The sequence below is a fragment of the Neolamprologus brichardi genome, chromosome 14 (genome assembly GCF_056152115.1).
Source record: "Neolamprologus brichardi isolate AB-2024 chromosome 14, ASM5615211v1, whole genome shotgun sequence".
NCBI classification, from domain to species: Eukaryota; Metazoa; Chordata; class Actinopteri; order Cichliformes; family Cichlidae; genus Neolamprologus; species Neolamprologus brichardi.
Window position 1 is genome coordinate 15,903,411 of NC_142117.1, and position 16,622 is coordinate 15,920,032.

At 39.4% G+C, this 16,622-nt stretch overlaps 1 protein-coding gene across 18 annotated transcripts; it reads right to left on the reverse strand.

Annotated features, from left to right (window-relative positions):
- Window positions 1-856: 856 nt before the first annotated feature.
- sh3bgr (SH3 domain binding glutamate-rich protein) lies at window positions 857-15,659 on the reverse strand. Of its 18 annotated transcripts, XM_087850882.1 has the most exons (12): window positions 15,456-15,659; window positions 13,136-13,321; window positions 12,875-12,955; window positions 10,693-10,767; window positions 8,860-9,063; window positions 8,242-8,274; window positions 5,735-5,758; window positions 5,303-5,329; window positions 4,071-4,097; window positions 2,990-3,037; window positions 2,437-2,498; window positions 857-1,595 (listed from the first exon to the last, which is right to left on the reverse strand). In XM_087850882.1, the coding sequence occupies exons 1-11, from the start codon at window positions 15,498-15,500 to the stop codon at window positions 2,481-2,483; spliced, it is 768 nt and encodes a 255-aa protein (XP_087707008.1). In that variant the 5' UTR covers window positions 15,501-15,659; the 3' UTR covers window positions 857-1,595; window positions 2,437-2,480. The 18 variants fall into 18 exon arrangements, with proteins under 18 accessions (XP_087707008.1, XP_087707009.1, XP_087707010.1 ...); XM_087850883.1 differs by lacking the exon at window positions 5,735-5,758 and having other exon boundaries at window positions 15,456-15,658; XM_087850884.1 differs by lacking the exon at window positions 4,071-4,097 and having other exon boundaries at window positions 15,456-15,658.
- Between the last annotated feature and the right edge of the window lie 963 nt (window positions 15,660-16,622).

Consider the following 16,622-nt stretch of genomic DNA (forward strand, 5'->3'; position numbering starts at 1 on the left):
CTTTGGCCCATGCTGCACACACACATACGTAAATACACAGTGTGGGAGGGACTGCAAATATTGCCCATTGTAATTCCTCAGATCCCAGGGGCCTTACAGAGTCCCTCCCTTTTCAAATTATTGAAGTTAAAGGATGATGTATTTTTATTGGGACACAGTAGATGTTTGATGGATCACAGAATACATCACTTTTTTTAATAAAAGGGGGAATCTTTTGTTTTTGGTCAGATCAAGAGAGCTAACACATCTCTAATTAATATTTTCTTCTTTTTTCTTCTACATAATTATCACATTTCATGACAGTTGTCAGGCAAATACTGTAATTTTTACTGTATTAATTTTTTTGACAGTTATAGTTATTACAGCACCCCCCACTCTAACATGCAGATCAATTTATTTATTTATTGAACTTTTATGTACTATGTGCTTCCTTTCTGAACTTTTGGTTGATATTCTGTGTCTCTCCATTAAAATGAAACATAATAATAAAACACTGTTCCTTTCTTTGTAAGTGAGCAATCTTACAAATGCAGCAGGGGATCATGTAACTATTTCCCCCACTGTAGTTATTCATTGAAAGAATTTATCTGTGGCATTCCTGCACACATTAGACATTGGTGAATATTGGGCACAGTAACAATGCCTATCCTGTAAAGCCTGTACTGCACATGCCTGACCCTTTTTTGATCATCTATCTAAAAATAACACTGCATGTTCTCATCCACCTCTACAAAAAAATCTCATGGGACGAGGCATTTGTTTTCCTGTTGACCCCTACACTCCCCAACATGCACAATAGCCCATTCTTCTTTAAATATGCCAACAAAAGAGTTTAAATAAAGATCCACTGAAAATGTTTTTACGAGTCCACTTTATTTTCTTTTCCAACATCTCAGCCACATCTCACTCTTCGTTCAACAAAGTGCATTGATTAGACAGCATTTCTGGCAGAAGTAGCTGTGGCGGTGGTGGAGGGGTTTGCAGTCTTGCAGCATGTGTCTATTTCCTTTCTCGCTGCCATTAGAAGTTGCAGTTTGAATTTACACACTCGCCGTTAGATAAGGCATGAAGTTAGGAGCACAAGAACAGAACTGTTATGAAAGAGAGTGACTTATGACCCTTTGAATCTACAAGCCAGGAGTCACAAGCTAGGATATGCCAGGATTTCCTTCTTTCTTTCTTTTTTTTTTCTTCATAGGTCGCCGGCCTTTTGTGTTAGAAAACTAGAACTTCTACAAGTACAACATGGGAAAAGGGTCTGAGTTTAACAAAACAACTGTGCATTTTACAAAAAGCTGCTCATGGCAAACAACCAAACCAACACCGCTAGGCTACTCTGCTCGTTTTTCATTACAGTATGTCTGTACACGCAAAATATAAAAATTAAGTCAACATTGCAGTCAACAGGGAAGGGTGTAAGGCAAATGTGGGTTAGGCGTTTTCAGCTGGGATGGAGCCTTCAAGCACATGACCAGTGGTTTCCAGTAGGGTCATGTGCTGCTTTGCGGAGACGTAGAGGGGCTTTCTGATGGGGCTGAGGGGGGCGGGCCAAGTGTCAAGGGTCGGGAAGAGACGGAACGGGAGGCTCCTTCGGGCTGCAACACAAGAAAAACAGATGACTAGAAATAGGTCACACATTACGGAGTTGTCCGTGGTGGCTGAGGAAGACACCACCATTGCCACGCCTGTGCCACCCAGCGTGCCGGCACCTCCTGAGGCACTTCTGAAGCTCACTTAACAGCTTTCACAAACGAGGCGTGACAGGGGCTCGCAGGGGCTGGCGCACAGCTTAGAGAGGAGGGAGGGGAGGAAGGAGAGTGGGCACTGCCACTCTTTCAGGGCCAGCTTTAAAGCTATTCCTTCAGTGAGACAGAGGCCTTAAACACACAAAAGAGCTAAAAGAAGATTAGAATTATTATCACCACAAATATCTTCATTAGTCCCACTGACTCAGAGGGAAAAACAGGGAATAGTGAGATGCTTTGGTGGTGGATCTAGGTGATCCCCAGGCATGCTGTGTACCCACTGAAGCTGTTTGCAAATGGAGTCAACAGTGGCAGTCCTCTGCAAACACGCTGCGGCAAGTGCAGGTTAAAAAGATAACTCCTTCCAAACACCAAGGTGAAGCAAGCAGGATCTTAGTGCTTTAATGAAAAACTTGCCTGTTTTAGATATTAATGCATGCCACTGCATCATGCATACAATACAGGTTGCGTAATTGTATTTTGCACAGAGCTTTGTTAGCAGGGTCAAAGAAGCACAAAAAAAGAAGGAAAAAAAACTGTACTGAATGCAAGTTTATCTTTTTAATTAATCTGGTTACATAAATGCCAAAGAGAAAAGCAACACACAGAAGTTTCTATCCATTCTTCTACCGAGCCACATGACATCGCGCTGCCCTCCAGTGGTAAAGCAGAGAAAAGCAGAGGGTTTTACCTGGAGAGGAGTAAATCGACATCATCAGCATCGCTCAGCCTCAACTACTCAGCCTCTTCCTCCTGTTAGAAGACAAAATCATGTATTGATAACCAACACACACACACACAGAAAGCAGAGACACGTGGCAGTGGTAGAAGGTCGGATTAAAATCTGTTTAAAGTGCCTTTGTGTATTCTATTCTAATGTTTCTAACGGTGCAAGCTTTAATGTGTGGGGAGAAAAAAAAAAAGAAATCCCAATGATAGCTGAGACTCTGTCATTGTTAAACCTTTTACCTGGATGAGTCTCATCAACCGGAGAAGGATTTGTGGGATTCAAAGTGGAAAGACTGCAGTTGTTTCTTAGTTTGTTGCATAAATAAACTATTTGAATTGCAATTTTAAAAAAAACCAAAACAAAAAAAAAAACCACAGTCTTTACTATGAGTGAGCTACCAAGATGTGTGATGTGTGTTTGTGTCGCAGACAAAGATCTTCCCTCTTTACAACACTGGACCAGGCATGGCAAGCACAGGCAGAAGACCACATGTGACAAACTGCTGTAATACTACCTGTGTTTCTTCCAACTCTTCTTCTTCTTCCTCTTCCTCTTCCTCCTCCTTTGAAAAAAATTTAAAAATAAAAAAGAAGAGGGAGGGGGCTATGTGAAGTCATGGCTTAAATAGAGGGAAGGTGAGATGACTTCCCATGTTAGTGGCTGTGTTAAAAATGAAGAAGATGTCATTTGAGAGAAGCGTGGGCAGTGGTGATGACAGCAGGGTTGAAAAAAAACTGAGGAAACTAGTGATGGAGTTCCTATTTTAATGAGATGACCTAAGTGAGACAAGAGTGGTGCTTAAGCAGGCGCACCGTGTAAGATGAGGTTAAACTGCGTGTCACGTGTTTTAAGTGTTACCACTCAAGCCGTGGATGCTGTTCCTGGTTAGTCTTGAAGTAAATAACACGCTCGCCGAGGTTATCTATTATTCAATCCTACAACCACTTTATTCCAACCGGTGACCCAAACTAAGAGTCGTCTAACGTGAAATATTTTTTCTTTTTCTTCGAGTATTGCATGAGAACAAGATGTGCTCCGTCTCCTCCATCTTCTTTGAAACTTGTCACATCCACTTCACATCCACTTTGCTCAGATTGCTCTTGGCAAAAAAGGAACAAAAGCCATGGCTTCTTTAAAAAAAAAAAAAAAAAGTCATCCTGTCAAGTCAGTGCGCCCCATCTCCCAGTACAACAAAACCAAACATGTCTGAGTTATCCTCACGTGCGTGCAGGCCAAGTTTTAAAAGAAGACAACGGAACGTTCAAGCTGTCTTTTTAGGTATCAAAACTAAAAAAGTGAAAACATCTTGGCAGACTGGCAGAATGTTTCTCTGTGAAAGTTTCATAAAAGTTTGCTCCAACTCTGAACAACCTCATCTTTGTCCTGGCTTGTTTGAGGCCATATGAGTTACACTGCACACAACATTCACTGAACCAATGACAATTACGATCTTGAGGAGAGACAGAGTTCGCCTGAACATGTGCACACAGTCTTTCTCTGCAATCGGATCATGCATGAAAAGAAAAATCCCAGTCACACTCTGTGTGATTCACATCGTGCAAAACATATACAAAGATTCTATAATCCAGATATACCTCTTGCACTTCAGCCTCTTCTTCCTCCTGTGGAACACGAAATCAGGCAGTTTTGAAAAAGAAACCAACATTATGGTCCATATGTGACTCACATATCTGTTACTACATGAAATCCACCTTTAAGGTTTAAGTCAAATATGATCAGGTTTATCATGCTGCAAACCAGCAGGCATGTCCATGGAAAGTGGACCTAAAAGTCCATGCAGCACACCAAAAGAAAGAAGGAGAAAGGGAGAGAAGGGCAAGTCTGTCAAGCTTTAAAATTTTTTTAAAAAAGTAGAACCACCAGAAACTACAGCACTGCCTTGTTCGTCTTGCTCCTGCAAGAGAGGTTGGACAAGGACAAAACAGATGGGAAGGAAGAGCGGAAAAACAGCAGGGCGAAGCAGTGAAGCATAAGCAGCGTAAACTCAAGCAGAGGCTGGAATGTCTCTGAGAAGCAGAGCCCTTTTCACACAGCACTTAGAACCAGACCTTTTTTTTTTTTTTAAACAACTTGGACTTTTTGAACCAACTGATTATTCATTGTGTTGGTGTGTTGCAGGGGCAGAGTCTGATTTAGGGAATGGTTAAAGTGTGGACTCTTTAGGGCAGCTACCCTTGAGATGAGCAACGCTGGGTGAAAAACCGGCTGGGCTGACTCGCCAGACTTCAAACCCTGTCCACGGGGTGCAGACTGAAAAACAGTGCGAGAGCAAGTGCGTGAGTTTGCTTTTTGAAAGTTGGGACACACGAAGTTGAAAAGTTTTGGGGATGTGTCCTGACAGGCAAAATCCAGGGGAAAAAAGGCCCACAAAGCACTCTTTCAACATAATGACATAACTGAGGAAAATGGATTATTACGTAAACACTGTTGTTACCATTATTGTCTTTTTTTAATGAGCCCTATAGTGGTCATTTCTTTATGAGAATTACTTGAGGTGCTGTATTAATCATCACTCTGGATGGTACATCTTTGACTTTGACTTGTGTTGTTTTTTTGGTCTTTTAGCATTTTACTCTGACCCTTTGTTATCACAGACACGAGGCGACCAATTCATTGTTTCTGGCAAAAGACAAAATATGCTAACAAGTAGTGAAATACTAAATATTGAAGGAATGCTTGAGGTGTGAAAGGGATTAATAATCTGAAAAAGTAATGAGTCACTGAACAAAAACAACAAAAAGAAAAAAAACAAGACAAACTCAGGAAGGCTAGAAGCAGTTAAAAAAAACAAAAAACATGAATCTACCTCAAGCTGTCGTAGCTCTTCTTCCTCCTAAAAAAAATAAAAGAAAATAACAGGCAGCAGGTCAGCCAGCTGTGTGGGGAGCAAAAGAGCACAACAGGCATGCAGTATGGAAATGTCTTATGATTTCAAATGAAACTATGGGAACAGTCGAAGTTGTCAGGAAGCAGCTAGAAAACTGGGAAGAAATGAGGAACGGGATGTTAGCAGAAAGACAGGAAAGGTCAAAAAAAACTTGAGGAGATAGTAATAAAGAGAGAGCAGAGAGAGGGGTAGACTGGTGAAGTCCTCAAAGTTAGCAATTTAAAAGGCAGACCAAGACCCTCCCAAACCCATCTGGACGACCTTCCCTGATATCTGCACCATCAAACCCACACTGCTGATGACTGTATGGAGGAACTGCACAGAAAGAGACGATCAGAGAAGCACAGTTACCTCTGACTGCAAATCCTCTTCCTCCTGGAGGGAGCAAACCAAGAGGGCAAAGGAGTCAAATGCCATACAGCGTGTGTGTTTGTGTACATGAGGAACCAGCAGACACAGCTCTGATACTGATGCATCTAGACCAGGGGTGTCAAACACAAGGCCCGGGGACCAGAATCAGCCCCACAAAGACCTCAATCAAGCTCATTGGGGGAAATGTGAATTAGGGCATAAATGTTGGATTTTAAACTGTATTTTTTTTATCCTAAATATATTATTTTTTGCTGCTTTTCCTACAGATAAAGACCTTTTAGCATTCTTGCATTTACTACAGCTGCATTTCTTTATTGTGCATAAAAACTGAGAAATACTGAAATTAATTTATATTAAAGGGGATTGAATGCGTCGTTAAACTGTGTGTGGGCTGTATGTTGGCCACAATGTAAATTGAGTTTGACCCCCCTGACCTAGCCTGTGTGAAATGAGTCGGGTGAGGGATGGGCTGCAACATGAACTCAAAAAAAAACAAAAAAAACCAACATATCAACCCTGAAATGCTAAATGAGATCAGTCATTTGGTGTTTAACGCGTGAGTCAATTAGGCTGTATGCAGCCTATCTCAGTTAGAACTGCTTTAAAACCCCGTGTTTACACTGCACAAGATTAAAAGACATATTTTAAATAGCAGAGGTTTCTTAAGCACTCAGATTTTTGTAAACAGTGAAAATGATGGGAGACAAAGAGAGAGAAATTCTCACTGGCCTTGACAAGCACAGAGTGAGGGAGGTGGTACAGCATGTTTTCACTGCTATTCAAAAGTGTGGGGTCACACAGAAAAATTCACATTTTTTGAAGACTCGCCTTTAAATCTTTAAATGAATAGAAAATACAGTGAAGAAATCAAGGTTACCCGCAATGAGAAGGTCATCCTTCCAACTCTGGTTTCATTTAACACACCTTTGCAGAGCAGTTTGTTAAAGTAATGTGGAAACCTTCACCCCACGCTTCCTACAGTAAACGAAGTCACTTCCCACGGCAACTCAGAGAGACTGGTCACTCTGTTATCACAGAATAGCAGCTTACTGCATCTTCTCCAAAAAGATCTACCAAACTGTGGAGCTTTGGGATGGTGTTGCAAAACACAGTGATAACATTTAACGTGCCTCACTTGTTCGAGATCCCCCTTACTCTGTATAAATATCCAACTTTAGTCCCAGCAAACTGCCTCTAAGCCGCTACATTTGTCCACAGTGCCAAAAAGAAGCATTTTTTGATTTGTTCACCACAGATTTAGATTCCCAATCTTCTTTTATCCCATGTCAGAGGAGTTTTTGTTGTTCCCCATTTTAATCTTTTACTCTAATTGAATAGTGTGATTTTCATCCAGAATCTTATCTGTCTTGTGATATATTGTAGATAACATTAAATGAAGCTATTAAGCTGAAAATCTGCAGGGGGTTTGTTTATCAGACTAGAGAACTTGTCTTCTTACTTAGTTTTGCAGTTAAACCTTCCCCTTCTCTTTCTTTTCTAGTTAGAGCCAGTTTGTGCTGTTTCAGGAGGGAAATCTTCTCAGGACAGAGTAAACTCTCTGCTATGAAGTCTTAAGGATCTTAGGTTTTTGGGGGGGTTCCATTTCCTTGGATGGAATAGTCCTGGTTTTTTAGAACAAGAAGACTTTTAAGTTTTAGAAAAGGGTTCTTTTGGGGCCGTTATGAGACTGCAACTGACTCATGCAGACTAATGCTTCACCCACTCGACTAGCCAAATTTAAATTGTTCCTTTGGAGGTATAATCATTCATTTTTGGAGGTTATTTGATGCTCAAAAAAAAACCAGAATGTTGTAACTATGCATTAATAAGTGTGTAATTCAATTTTCCAACAATTTTATGTATTCTCATAAACTTAGTGTCCAAGCCCAATAATGTTAGATCAATTTCAAAGAAAGTTTCACTAACACTGGCTAACAGCAGCTAACAGTAGCAGAAACAGGAGTGCTTACTGATAGAAAAGTTCAATCTATCCTCAACAGCTCACCTGACTATGGCTGCCATCGGACAGAAGTGAGATTCACTGCCTTCTAGCAGACTCCTTTCACAAAATTTTACATCCAAAATAATGTTAAAAAAAAAAAAAAAAAAATTAAGTTACCCAAAACTTTTTAGAAATCTTTTATAAGTTTAGCTCATGTCAGTGTCCGAATGTCTGACAAGTACACATGTTTGGGTAAAGGTGAAGACTGGTCTAAACCAGCAATGACTGCAAAGAAAAGAAAGAATTAATAAGCACTCGCTTAAATTATTCTGCATGCGTTCCACAGTATGTTAATAAATTATTTTCCCTTTCAAATGAAAAAGATGAAATACACATGTCATTTATTGAATGCACATAGTTATTAAAAATGCTGGGATAGTAACTGCTGCTGTTTCTGTGTATTGTGTCTATAAAACATCAATAAAGCACTGTTCCTTATTAAATAGTGAAATAAGTGTTACGTGAATTTTTTAGATAATCTCACCTGTTCTTCTTCCTCCTCTTCTGCTTGGCCCTCCTGACAGTGGAGATAAGATAGCATTAGAGACATCAGAGACCACACACACACACACACACACACACACACACACACACACACACACACACACACACACACACACACACACACACACACACACACACACACACACACACACACACACACACACACACACGGCTCATTAAATTAGACAGAGTGAGGAGCTTCTGGGGACCCTATACTAACACACCTTGACCAGGATGGTTAACAGTAAGTGAATTGTGTCATCAACTCAAAAACCAAACATAAGACACCTAATGGAATTGACAGAAAGGCAATAATAAATAAATTAAACATCCGCTGGCAATGATGAGACGTGTAAGAATGATGATTAGGGATCTCGGAGAGGTGAATTAGTAAATTACTGAGTCCAGGGAAGGAGACTTGGGGAGAAGATGCAGATACAAGGTTGACAGGAACTTGAAAATGAGGGAAACCTTAAATGTGGAGTAAAGGAGAAGATTAAAGGGAAAACAAGAACTCTGAGTGGAAGAAATCGGCATTCCAGGGATGGAGGCAGAGGAAAAACGAAGGGAAATTAGGGTCTAGTTAAGGAGCAATTACAGTGTCTTCTGTGACCTCGTCTGTTTCTTCCACTGCTGCCTCCTCCTCCTCCTTCTCTGTGGGGGCTTCGTCTCCTACCGTTTCTGCAGTCTCTTCCTTTGCTGCCCCCTCCTGTTCCTCCTCATCACCCTCACCTTCTTCATTCTCATCAGTGGCCTGCTTCACCTCTTTATTTGAATCCCCATTACGATCCTCCACTGGAACCTTGTTATTGTAAGGTGTAAACAATAGTGTGTGAAAGAAGAAATACACAAAGAAATAAAAAAAAATCTGATATACTACTTCAGGCACTGCTTTAGCAGCATTACGATGGTTGGCTCATCAGATGGAAAGGTTTATGAACTCAAAACAATGATGTTATCCTGGTAGGTTGTCATCCAGTTAAATAAATAAATAAAAATAGGAAGGGAAAGCTAAAAAGTCAAGGTGTAGGTTGTTAGAAAACAAATCCAAAGTTGGATATGCTAAAAATTAATACTGACAAAATGAGAATATATAGATATTTTTCTCTTTTCTGTAAGAAAATTATTAAGTTACAGCTAACAGCAAATTAGCTTAACTTAGCCTAACACGAAACCTGTAAAAGGAAGAAACAAACAAAGAAAAACAGGTAACAGTATTTGCCCAACATTCATTAGTTTAAAAAGTTTACTGTGACAGATTAAACACACCAAATGTAACGTGTTAATTGTGAAGCACTCATTTGCTAGATTCGCTACCCCCTAGTCTACCTGTTTTTACCATGTCTGCTAAGCTAATACTAGCATAATTTCACATTAAATTTTCAGTTATAAGAGAGGTACAATATGTTTTGTTTTGTTTTTTAACATATTGTCTCTTTCAAATAGCCAATAAGTATCTTTATCCAAATGTCAAACTATTCTTCTACAAGGCTAAATCTAAAAAAAAATCTTATTCACATTGTTAATTCAATTAACCAGAAATACAGGTTTGGTCTAAAGTAGTTTGGTGCTGTCTTTCTGAAGCAGGCCGATGTGAAAAGTGTTCCTGGACTGTCACAGTTAAATGCAGTCATCATTTACAATACAGGTTTTTGGCTTTGTCTCCTATGTGAAGAGACTGATGAAAATTTATTGATCTCATATTGAGAATATATACTGTAACTGGTGGAAATCCTAAATATATTATTAGTAAATTGTTGACTTCTAAGTCACGTTTTCTCCGTCATATGACTCTTCTGAAGCATTGCCTACTTCAGAGACTAAAATTATGAAATTGTGATACAAATGATAAAGAACATGAAATGTAACAGTAAAATGCAATATTGTTGCAAATAGGACAAGAGATCAATGCTGCAGAAAATCGTTACTCTTGGGGCTAAAATTTGGGAAATTAGAAAGGGAAATCTGGGCTACGGTAGGTAAGCTCTAGTAAACTGAGAACTAGCAGGAATTTTCTCGTGGTAATAATCTTGTCAGAAATTTGCTGAAATAAAGATGTTATTAAATATAATAAATATATCTATTAGAAAAAAATGCTTTTGATAAAAATAAAACATCAAATTTTACGATTTACACACAATCATACCACAGTTTGGTTGCTTCACAGCCCTTTGGCAGTCTGAACACAGCAATGCAGTGCCACAGTGTTATGATGACAAATCAGGATAGTGTGTTATTATGAGCTCACATTTCTCACTCATGCAACACCAGAATTAGTCGATGTGGTAAATGAGATGGGGCAGCCATGAAGAAATTAGGAATCTCTTTAAGTCACCAGTTATGGACAGAATGAAAGTTGTTGAGTGACGCTGAAAATTTAAGATGAGACACGGTGAAAAGAAACTAAACACAGACTAAATGAAGGCATTACTATTGTGTCGTCAAGGTTTTCCTCAGCATGGGTGCCATTCTCCACAATGTTATCCTTGTCAGCTTGCTCTGCTTCCTGTACCAAGGAAATTACCAGGTTCAACACAATCGCGTTGACATTTAGAGTCCGGATAACTTGCCAAAATGTCCACGGCATGTTTTTGTTTGTTTTAGTCAATCAGATCTGGTTACCTACAAAACAAGTTCCACTGCATCTCATTTCAACACATTTAATTGTTAAAGAAAAAACTAATTTCAGTTTTAAATTTTAAATAAATTGAATTTTGAAAAATGTGTTCGAATCTCACATCAATTCAAAAGCAGATATATGAAGACTGGAACTTTGGATAAATACAGTTAGGGCCATAATTACCTCCACAGCGGATTTTAAATCAAACAATTAAGATATGATTGAAGTGCTAAACCTCCGTTTCAGGGGTTTAACTTAAGAAATTTAGCAATTACAGCCATTTTTATGCACACTTCCCCATTTTCAGAGTCTCAAAGGTAATTGGATAATTGACTGATTCATTTTCACAAATCACCTGCTTGCTTAACACCAAAAAGCCAGGGACATCACAGACAGCTAAAATGGATGAATACAACTTTACAACATCAAACCAAGGCGAGAACACTCGTCACAAGGTAGGCATCTCATTGTCAAGACCTACAGTCAAGAGACACCTTATTAAATGTAAATACAGAGAGTTTACAACAAGTTGCAAACCTCCGGTTACACTCAAAAGCAAGAAAGTCAGATAAGAGACAGAAAACATCTAAAGGAGCCTGAACAGCTCTGAAAAAAATCTTTGGATAGAAACTAAGATGCAACAGAATAATTGGAAGAAAAAAGTAAGTAGAAGGAGAGAAATAGATGTTATAACATGGGCATGTATGGCTGCCAGTACATCTGGGTCACTAGTGTTTATGATTATGTGACTGATAGAAGCAGCAGGATAAACTGTGAAGTGTACAGATCTGCACCCTCTGCTCAGATTCAGCCAAATGCTGCAAAACTGATCAAACAGCTTCACAATGCAAATGTATATCAACCCAAAGTGTGCTGCAAAAGAAACCCATGAGTTCCTCAAGGCAAAGAAACAGGATACTCACAATGGCCAAGTCAGGCACCTGAGCTCAACCCAACAGAGCAGCTTCGTAGTTATTAAATACAAAATCAAATGCAGAAGAAGCAACAAGTGAAGGTGGCTGCAGTAAAAAGCTGGCAGAGCATCTTAAACGAGGAAACACCACATTTGGTGACGACCATAGGTTCTACACTTCAGGCGGTCATTAAAAAAAACAATAAACAATCCTTATATTTAAAACTATACTAGTTGTCCAATTACTTTTGAAGATCAGAAAAGTGATTACTTTGTACAAAAAGGGCTGTTTTTCATAAACAGTTAACACTTAACTGATGTTAAACTTCCTGAATTAAAGCCAATAGTCTGCACTTCAATCACATATTGGCTGATCTAAATCCCACTGCGTTGGTGCAAAGAGTTAAAACTACAAAACATGTATAATAGTTCAAATACTTATGGACTAAAGTGCAGCCTAAACTAGGTACACACAACCTAACTTCTGAAAGAATTTTCCTGTGATGAGCATAAATGTGGTCTAAATTATTTAATATATGAATAGACAGACTATTTGTTGCATCTTTGTTTTTACTTGTACATTATGACAGCACAGATGTTCTTATTTAATTGGGAATTTTGTTGTACACATGAAGTTTTGAAAATTCATCATGGTATTTTCAGACTTTTGTTTTATGAGCCATAAATGATAGAAACCCCCTCATTATAAGAAGGGAGTTAAACCTGTTTGTGTCCAAAATGATAGCTGGATACATTGATTTCATCTGATTACAAACCTTTCAATAACAATAAAGAAGAGCATTTATTCTTCTGACATTCTTTTGATTCAAATAAATCACCTTAAACTCTCAAGTCTTACCTGGAAAACTAAAACGTAACAATGTATCATAATGTTGCAATTCATATACAATCGATAAAAGAATATTGTGTATTGAAGAAAGTCAAAGCAGAGTTAGGCCAAGCTGAATTGTTGGACTAACTGTGTTGTATCAGTACTGAAGTAAAAGATTAGAGATCTTAGAGAAGAAATGTGGCTTTTGCATACGTTTTCCACAACATACAGTAGAAAATAGTACTGACCTTTGACCCAGGAGGAGGGGGCAACCCCAAGAAGGTGTACACTAAATTGCCCTCTTTGGCATCAAAGAATGTGTCGTAGTCCTGCACAAGATTTAGAGATCTAAATCAATACAATAATTTACTTTCCCTCCTATTTTAACTTTGTTGCTACAGTTGTTCCATTACAGACATTAAAGTGCATTTCCTATGCTTTTCTCTCAATACTCTGAAGGTAGTCACAAGTTAAAAACATTGGTGTATCTGAATGCGATGTATACTCACCCCACAATAACTCTCTTCATTGAAGATTTGTGGGGGGAGGGGGATGCCGTTCGCTGGCTTCTTGTCCTCAGGGACATTCTGCCTCATCCACATGCGGTTGTCCTCATTGCACGCGATGTCCAGTGGAGTGTAGTCAACTTTAAGAGCCTCCAAGAAGCCAACCACATCTTGCTGCTTCTTCTTGATCTGCGAGGCAGAGAAATCCTCCCTGATTGCACTGTACATGAGGAGAAGCCTGGAATATTTAACCTCAGGATGGCAGCTGCAGCATTCTGGTGTTTGGAATATTAACTAACATTATTTAAATGACAGCATGAAATCCTCCCTGATTGCACTGTACATGAGGAGAAGCCTGGAATATTTAACCTCAAGATAGCAGCTGCAGCATTCTGGTGTTTGGAATATTAACTAACATTATTTAAATGACAGCATGGATGCACATCTGATGCTCTACATAGTGCTCCCTTCCCGTCCTCTCCTACTAAGTAAACACAGAAACCACTGACAAAAATTTAAAAGAAGTACGAGTTTTACTTTATTTTGCATTATTTTTTACTTGGTTTATTATTATTGTCTATGTAACAGGTGTCCTATCTTCTATGTATTTTTTACTTATCTTGTTTTCATTTTGTATTTTTTTTATTAATATTTATTGAGTTTTTCTACTTCATCTATCGTTGTATATAAGTTGTTACAGGTTGTGTTTTACACTGTGGCTTAATTTCATTTCCCACGCAACTATCTCAGGCTTTGCAGTCAATGGTCTCAAAATGAGAAAGCAGGTGAGCAGCAGTTGTCTGGGCAGAAATCCATCGTTGATACCAGAGGTCTACCAGAGGCTTCAAGCTGATAGGAAGGCAATGCTAACTTTAAAAAAAAAAAAAAAAAAAAAAAAAAGCTCTTGTATGCAGAAGAGCATCTATGAATGCACAGTACATCAAACCTTGAAGCAAATGGACTACAGCAGCAGAAGACCACACCAGGTGCCACTCCTGTCATTTAAGGACAAGAAATTGAGACTACGATTCACATAGGCTCATCAACTGGACAACAGAAGACTGTAAAAACATCGCCTCGTCCAATGAGTCTTGAGTTTTTCTGCAATGTTCGAATAGGGTCAGAATTTAGAGTACACAAAATGCTTCCATCCTGCCTTGTATCAACAGTTCAGGCTGCTGGTGGTTGTGTAACGGATGTGGATCTCAGTACAATTAGCCCCCTTAGTAGCAACTGAGCACCATTTAAACACCACAGCTGACCCTGTCCATCCCTTTATGACCTAGCAAGGTGTGCCTCATAAAGCGACTCTTGAGTGTATATTATCTGATCTTCTTTTATTTTAAGCCCTTAAATAAGCAGAAGCCCAACATGATTGCTTTTTCCAGCTTCTCAGATGCCAACATATGCTATTATCCTTGTGTTATATGGTGTTGAATGACTAATAGTTTTCTGTTTTGGTCTGTTAATAATCCATAATACATGTTTCTGGGCTCTGGTGAAGGTTGAATGTCTTCATGTCTTCATGTTTGATCTTTTTACTTATATCTACATCTGCTGACAGATCATAATTAAACTGCTAAAAAAAAAACTGATAAAAAGTGTAAAAATGAAAAAATAAATCAATAAAAAAAAAAAATACAAACAGCAGGGTCGAAAAAGGGACAAATAAGAGGATAAACAACGTTGCATTTTCTAAGAGTTAATGAGGACTGTTGTGGTCAGTCATTGAGTGTCATCTGCTAATACGGGTAGATGACCATACCCGCATGAAACAAGTCCACTCAAAGGATAAACCCCAAGTAGTGTGTGTTGTGATACAACACTGCTAAGTGGGCCCCAACCACATTAGCATGGCCAAAAGTGGATGTAAGGAATAAATTCCCCCTCCCCTCTGCTGTTATCATCCCACCTAACATACACACCGTTACCTCAATGCGAGTCTGACTTAAAGTTTCATGTTAAATCTCTTTTTGGGAGAGACACCGACGTCAAGCGTCTGCATGTGGGGGTCCTTAACATGCAAAAAAAAAAAAAAAAAAAAAAAAAACCTTTGGGAGCCCCTGTTCTAGAAAGCTCTGCATATAAATCACATCGACCTGCGAAACAATTAAACAAAGAACCAGAGCCTCTCAGGCGTAAACTCAGGCACAAATTAAGCCGTGCACTTGCCTGCAGTGTTTAGATATGCCTAATAAAAGTCAAGTCACATTCATTTCGAGGTTTAACGCTCTCGTGTCACTGTATGAGTGACAGTCCTGGCCGGTTACAACCACAAAAGTTCACTTTAAGAGAAATAAATCCTTTGGAGTAAAAAGCTTACCGCTGTGGATCCCGACGAAGACGCGAGGAAAACTTTAATGACCATTTTGCTACAATTTATTTTGTCGAGTATGCAACAAGCGGTCTCTTAAAGGAGCAGGCAGCCTTCTCTATTATTAGAGCACACCCTGGACGGAGACATAGCACAGCGATCACTCACTCACTCTCACACACACACGGTTATTTTTGTCTCCAGGCTCCATTAGTGAGGGTCGGCCCGTAGGGGCGCAGCACCACTCACAAACACTGATTGGCAACTTCAGCTGTCTGTCGGTGAGGGAGGGGGCGCAGTGGAGCTGGTTCCCAGCGTCCTGCTGAGTGCATATATGGACAGAAATAGCACTGACCAGCACTATAGGCTAACAGGTTTTCAAACCCGGTGTTGTGCCAAAAAGTGATCGGCTGCCAAAAACTGTATTCCGATGTTTCTGTATGTTTTCTTTGCGTGACACCTTTGCTTATATTGGTAAACATATTGTGGTGAAAAGGTTTTACAAAGGGATCATACATAAAATAAAGAAATTAAGTGTTTTTGCAAGTAACCTTTATGATTCTGCATTACTTTACCTACATGTTAATCCTAAAAATTATTAAAATATCTTATTGGAGCTGTGATGTTACATCTGTTGCGATTTGTGCTTCCCTCTATCAGATCTCTCTTGACAAAGACATTTTTAATGTCAGTGAGAATTTTACCTGTAGCTCAGGTGGCAGAGCAGGTCAGCCACTAATCAGAAGGTCGGTGGTTCGATCCCAGGCTGCCTCCTGCATGCCAAATATCCTTGGGCAAGATACTAACCCCATGTTTGCCTACTGGTGGTGGTCAGAGGGCCCGGTGGCGCCAGTGTCCGGCAACCTCGCCTCTGTCAGTGCGCCCCAGGGCTACAATGTAGCTTGCCATCGCCAGTGTGTGAATGTGTGAATGACTGAATGTAGTGTGAAGCGCTTTGGGGTCCTTAGGGACTAGAAAAGCGCTATACAAATGCAGGCCATTAAAGGCTATATAACCAATATAACCAAAAACGGATTCATAAGAGATGTTTGAAAGATTATAGGCGGTCAATTACACTGACATAGTACTGTTTAGGCAACTTTACATTCCCTGGGCACTCAAACCCTTTGTCCTTCGAGTAATGCTGTATGGTACTGCAAATTTTGGTATCGATCC

Bases quoted from the DNA above. Each gene is read 5' to 3' on its own strand.
- sh3bgr (XM_087850882.1), bottom strand. From the start codon at position 15,500: ATGGTCATTAAAGTTTTCCTCGCGTCTTCGTCGGGATCCACAGCG. The intron at 5,330-5,734 runs GTAACTGTGCTT...TATTTTTTTTAG, and splicing joins AAGAGGATTTGCAGTCAGAG to GAGGAAGAAGAGCTACGACA. The intron at 3,038-4,070 runs GTATATCTGGAT...TTTTTTTCAAAG, and splicing joins AAGAGGCTGAAGTGCAAGAG to GAGGAGGAAGAGGAAGAGGA.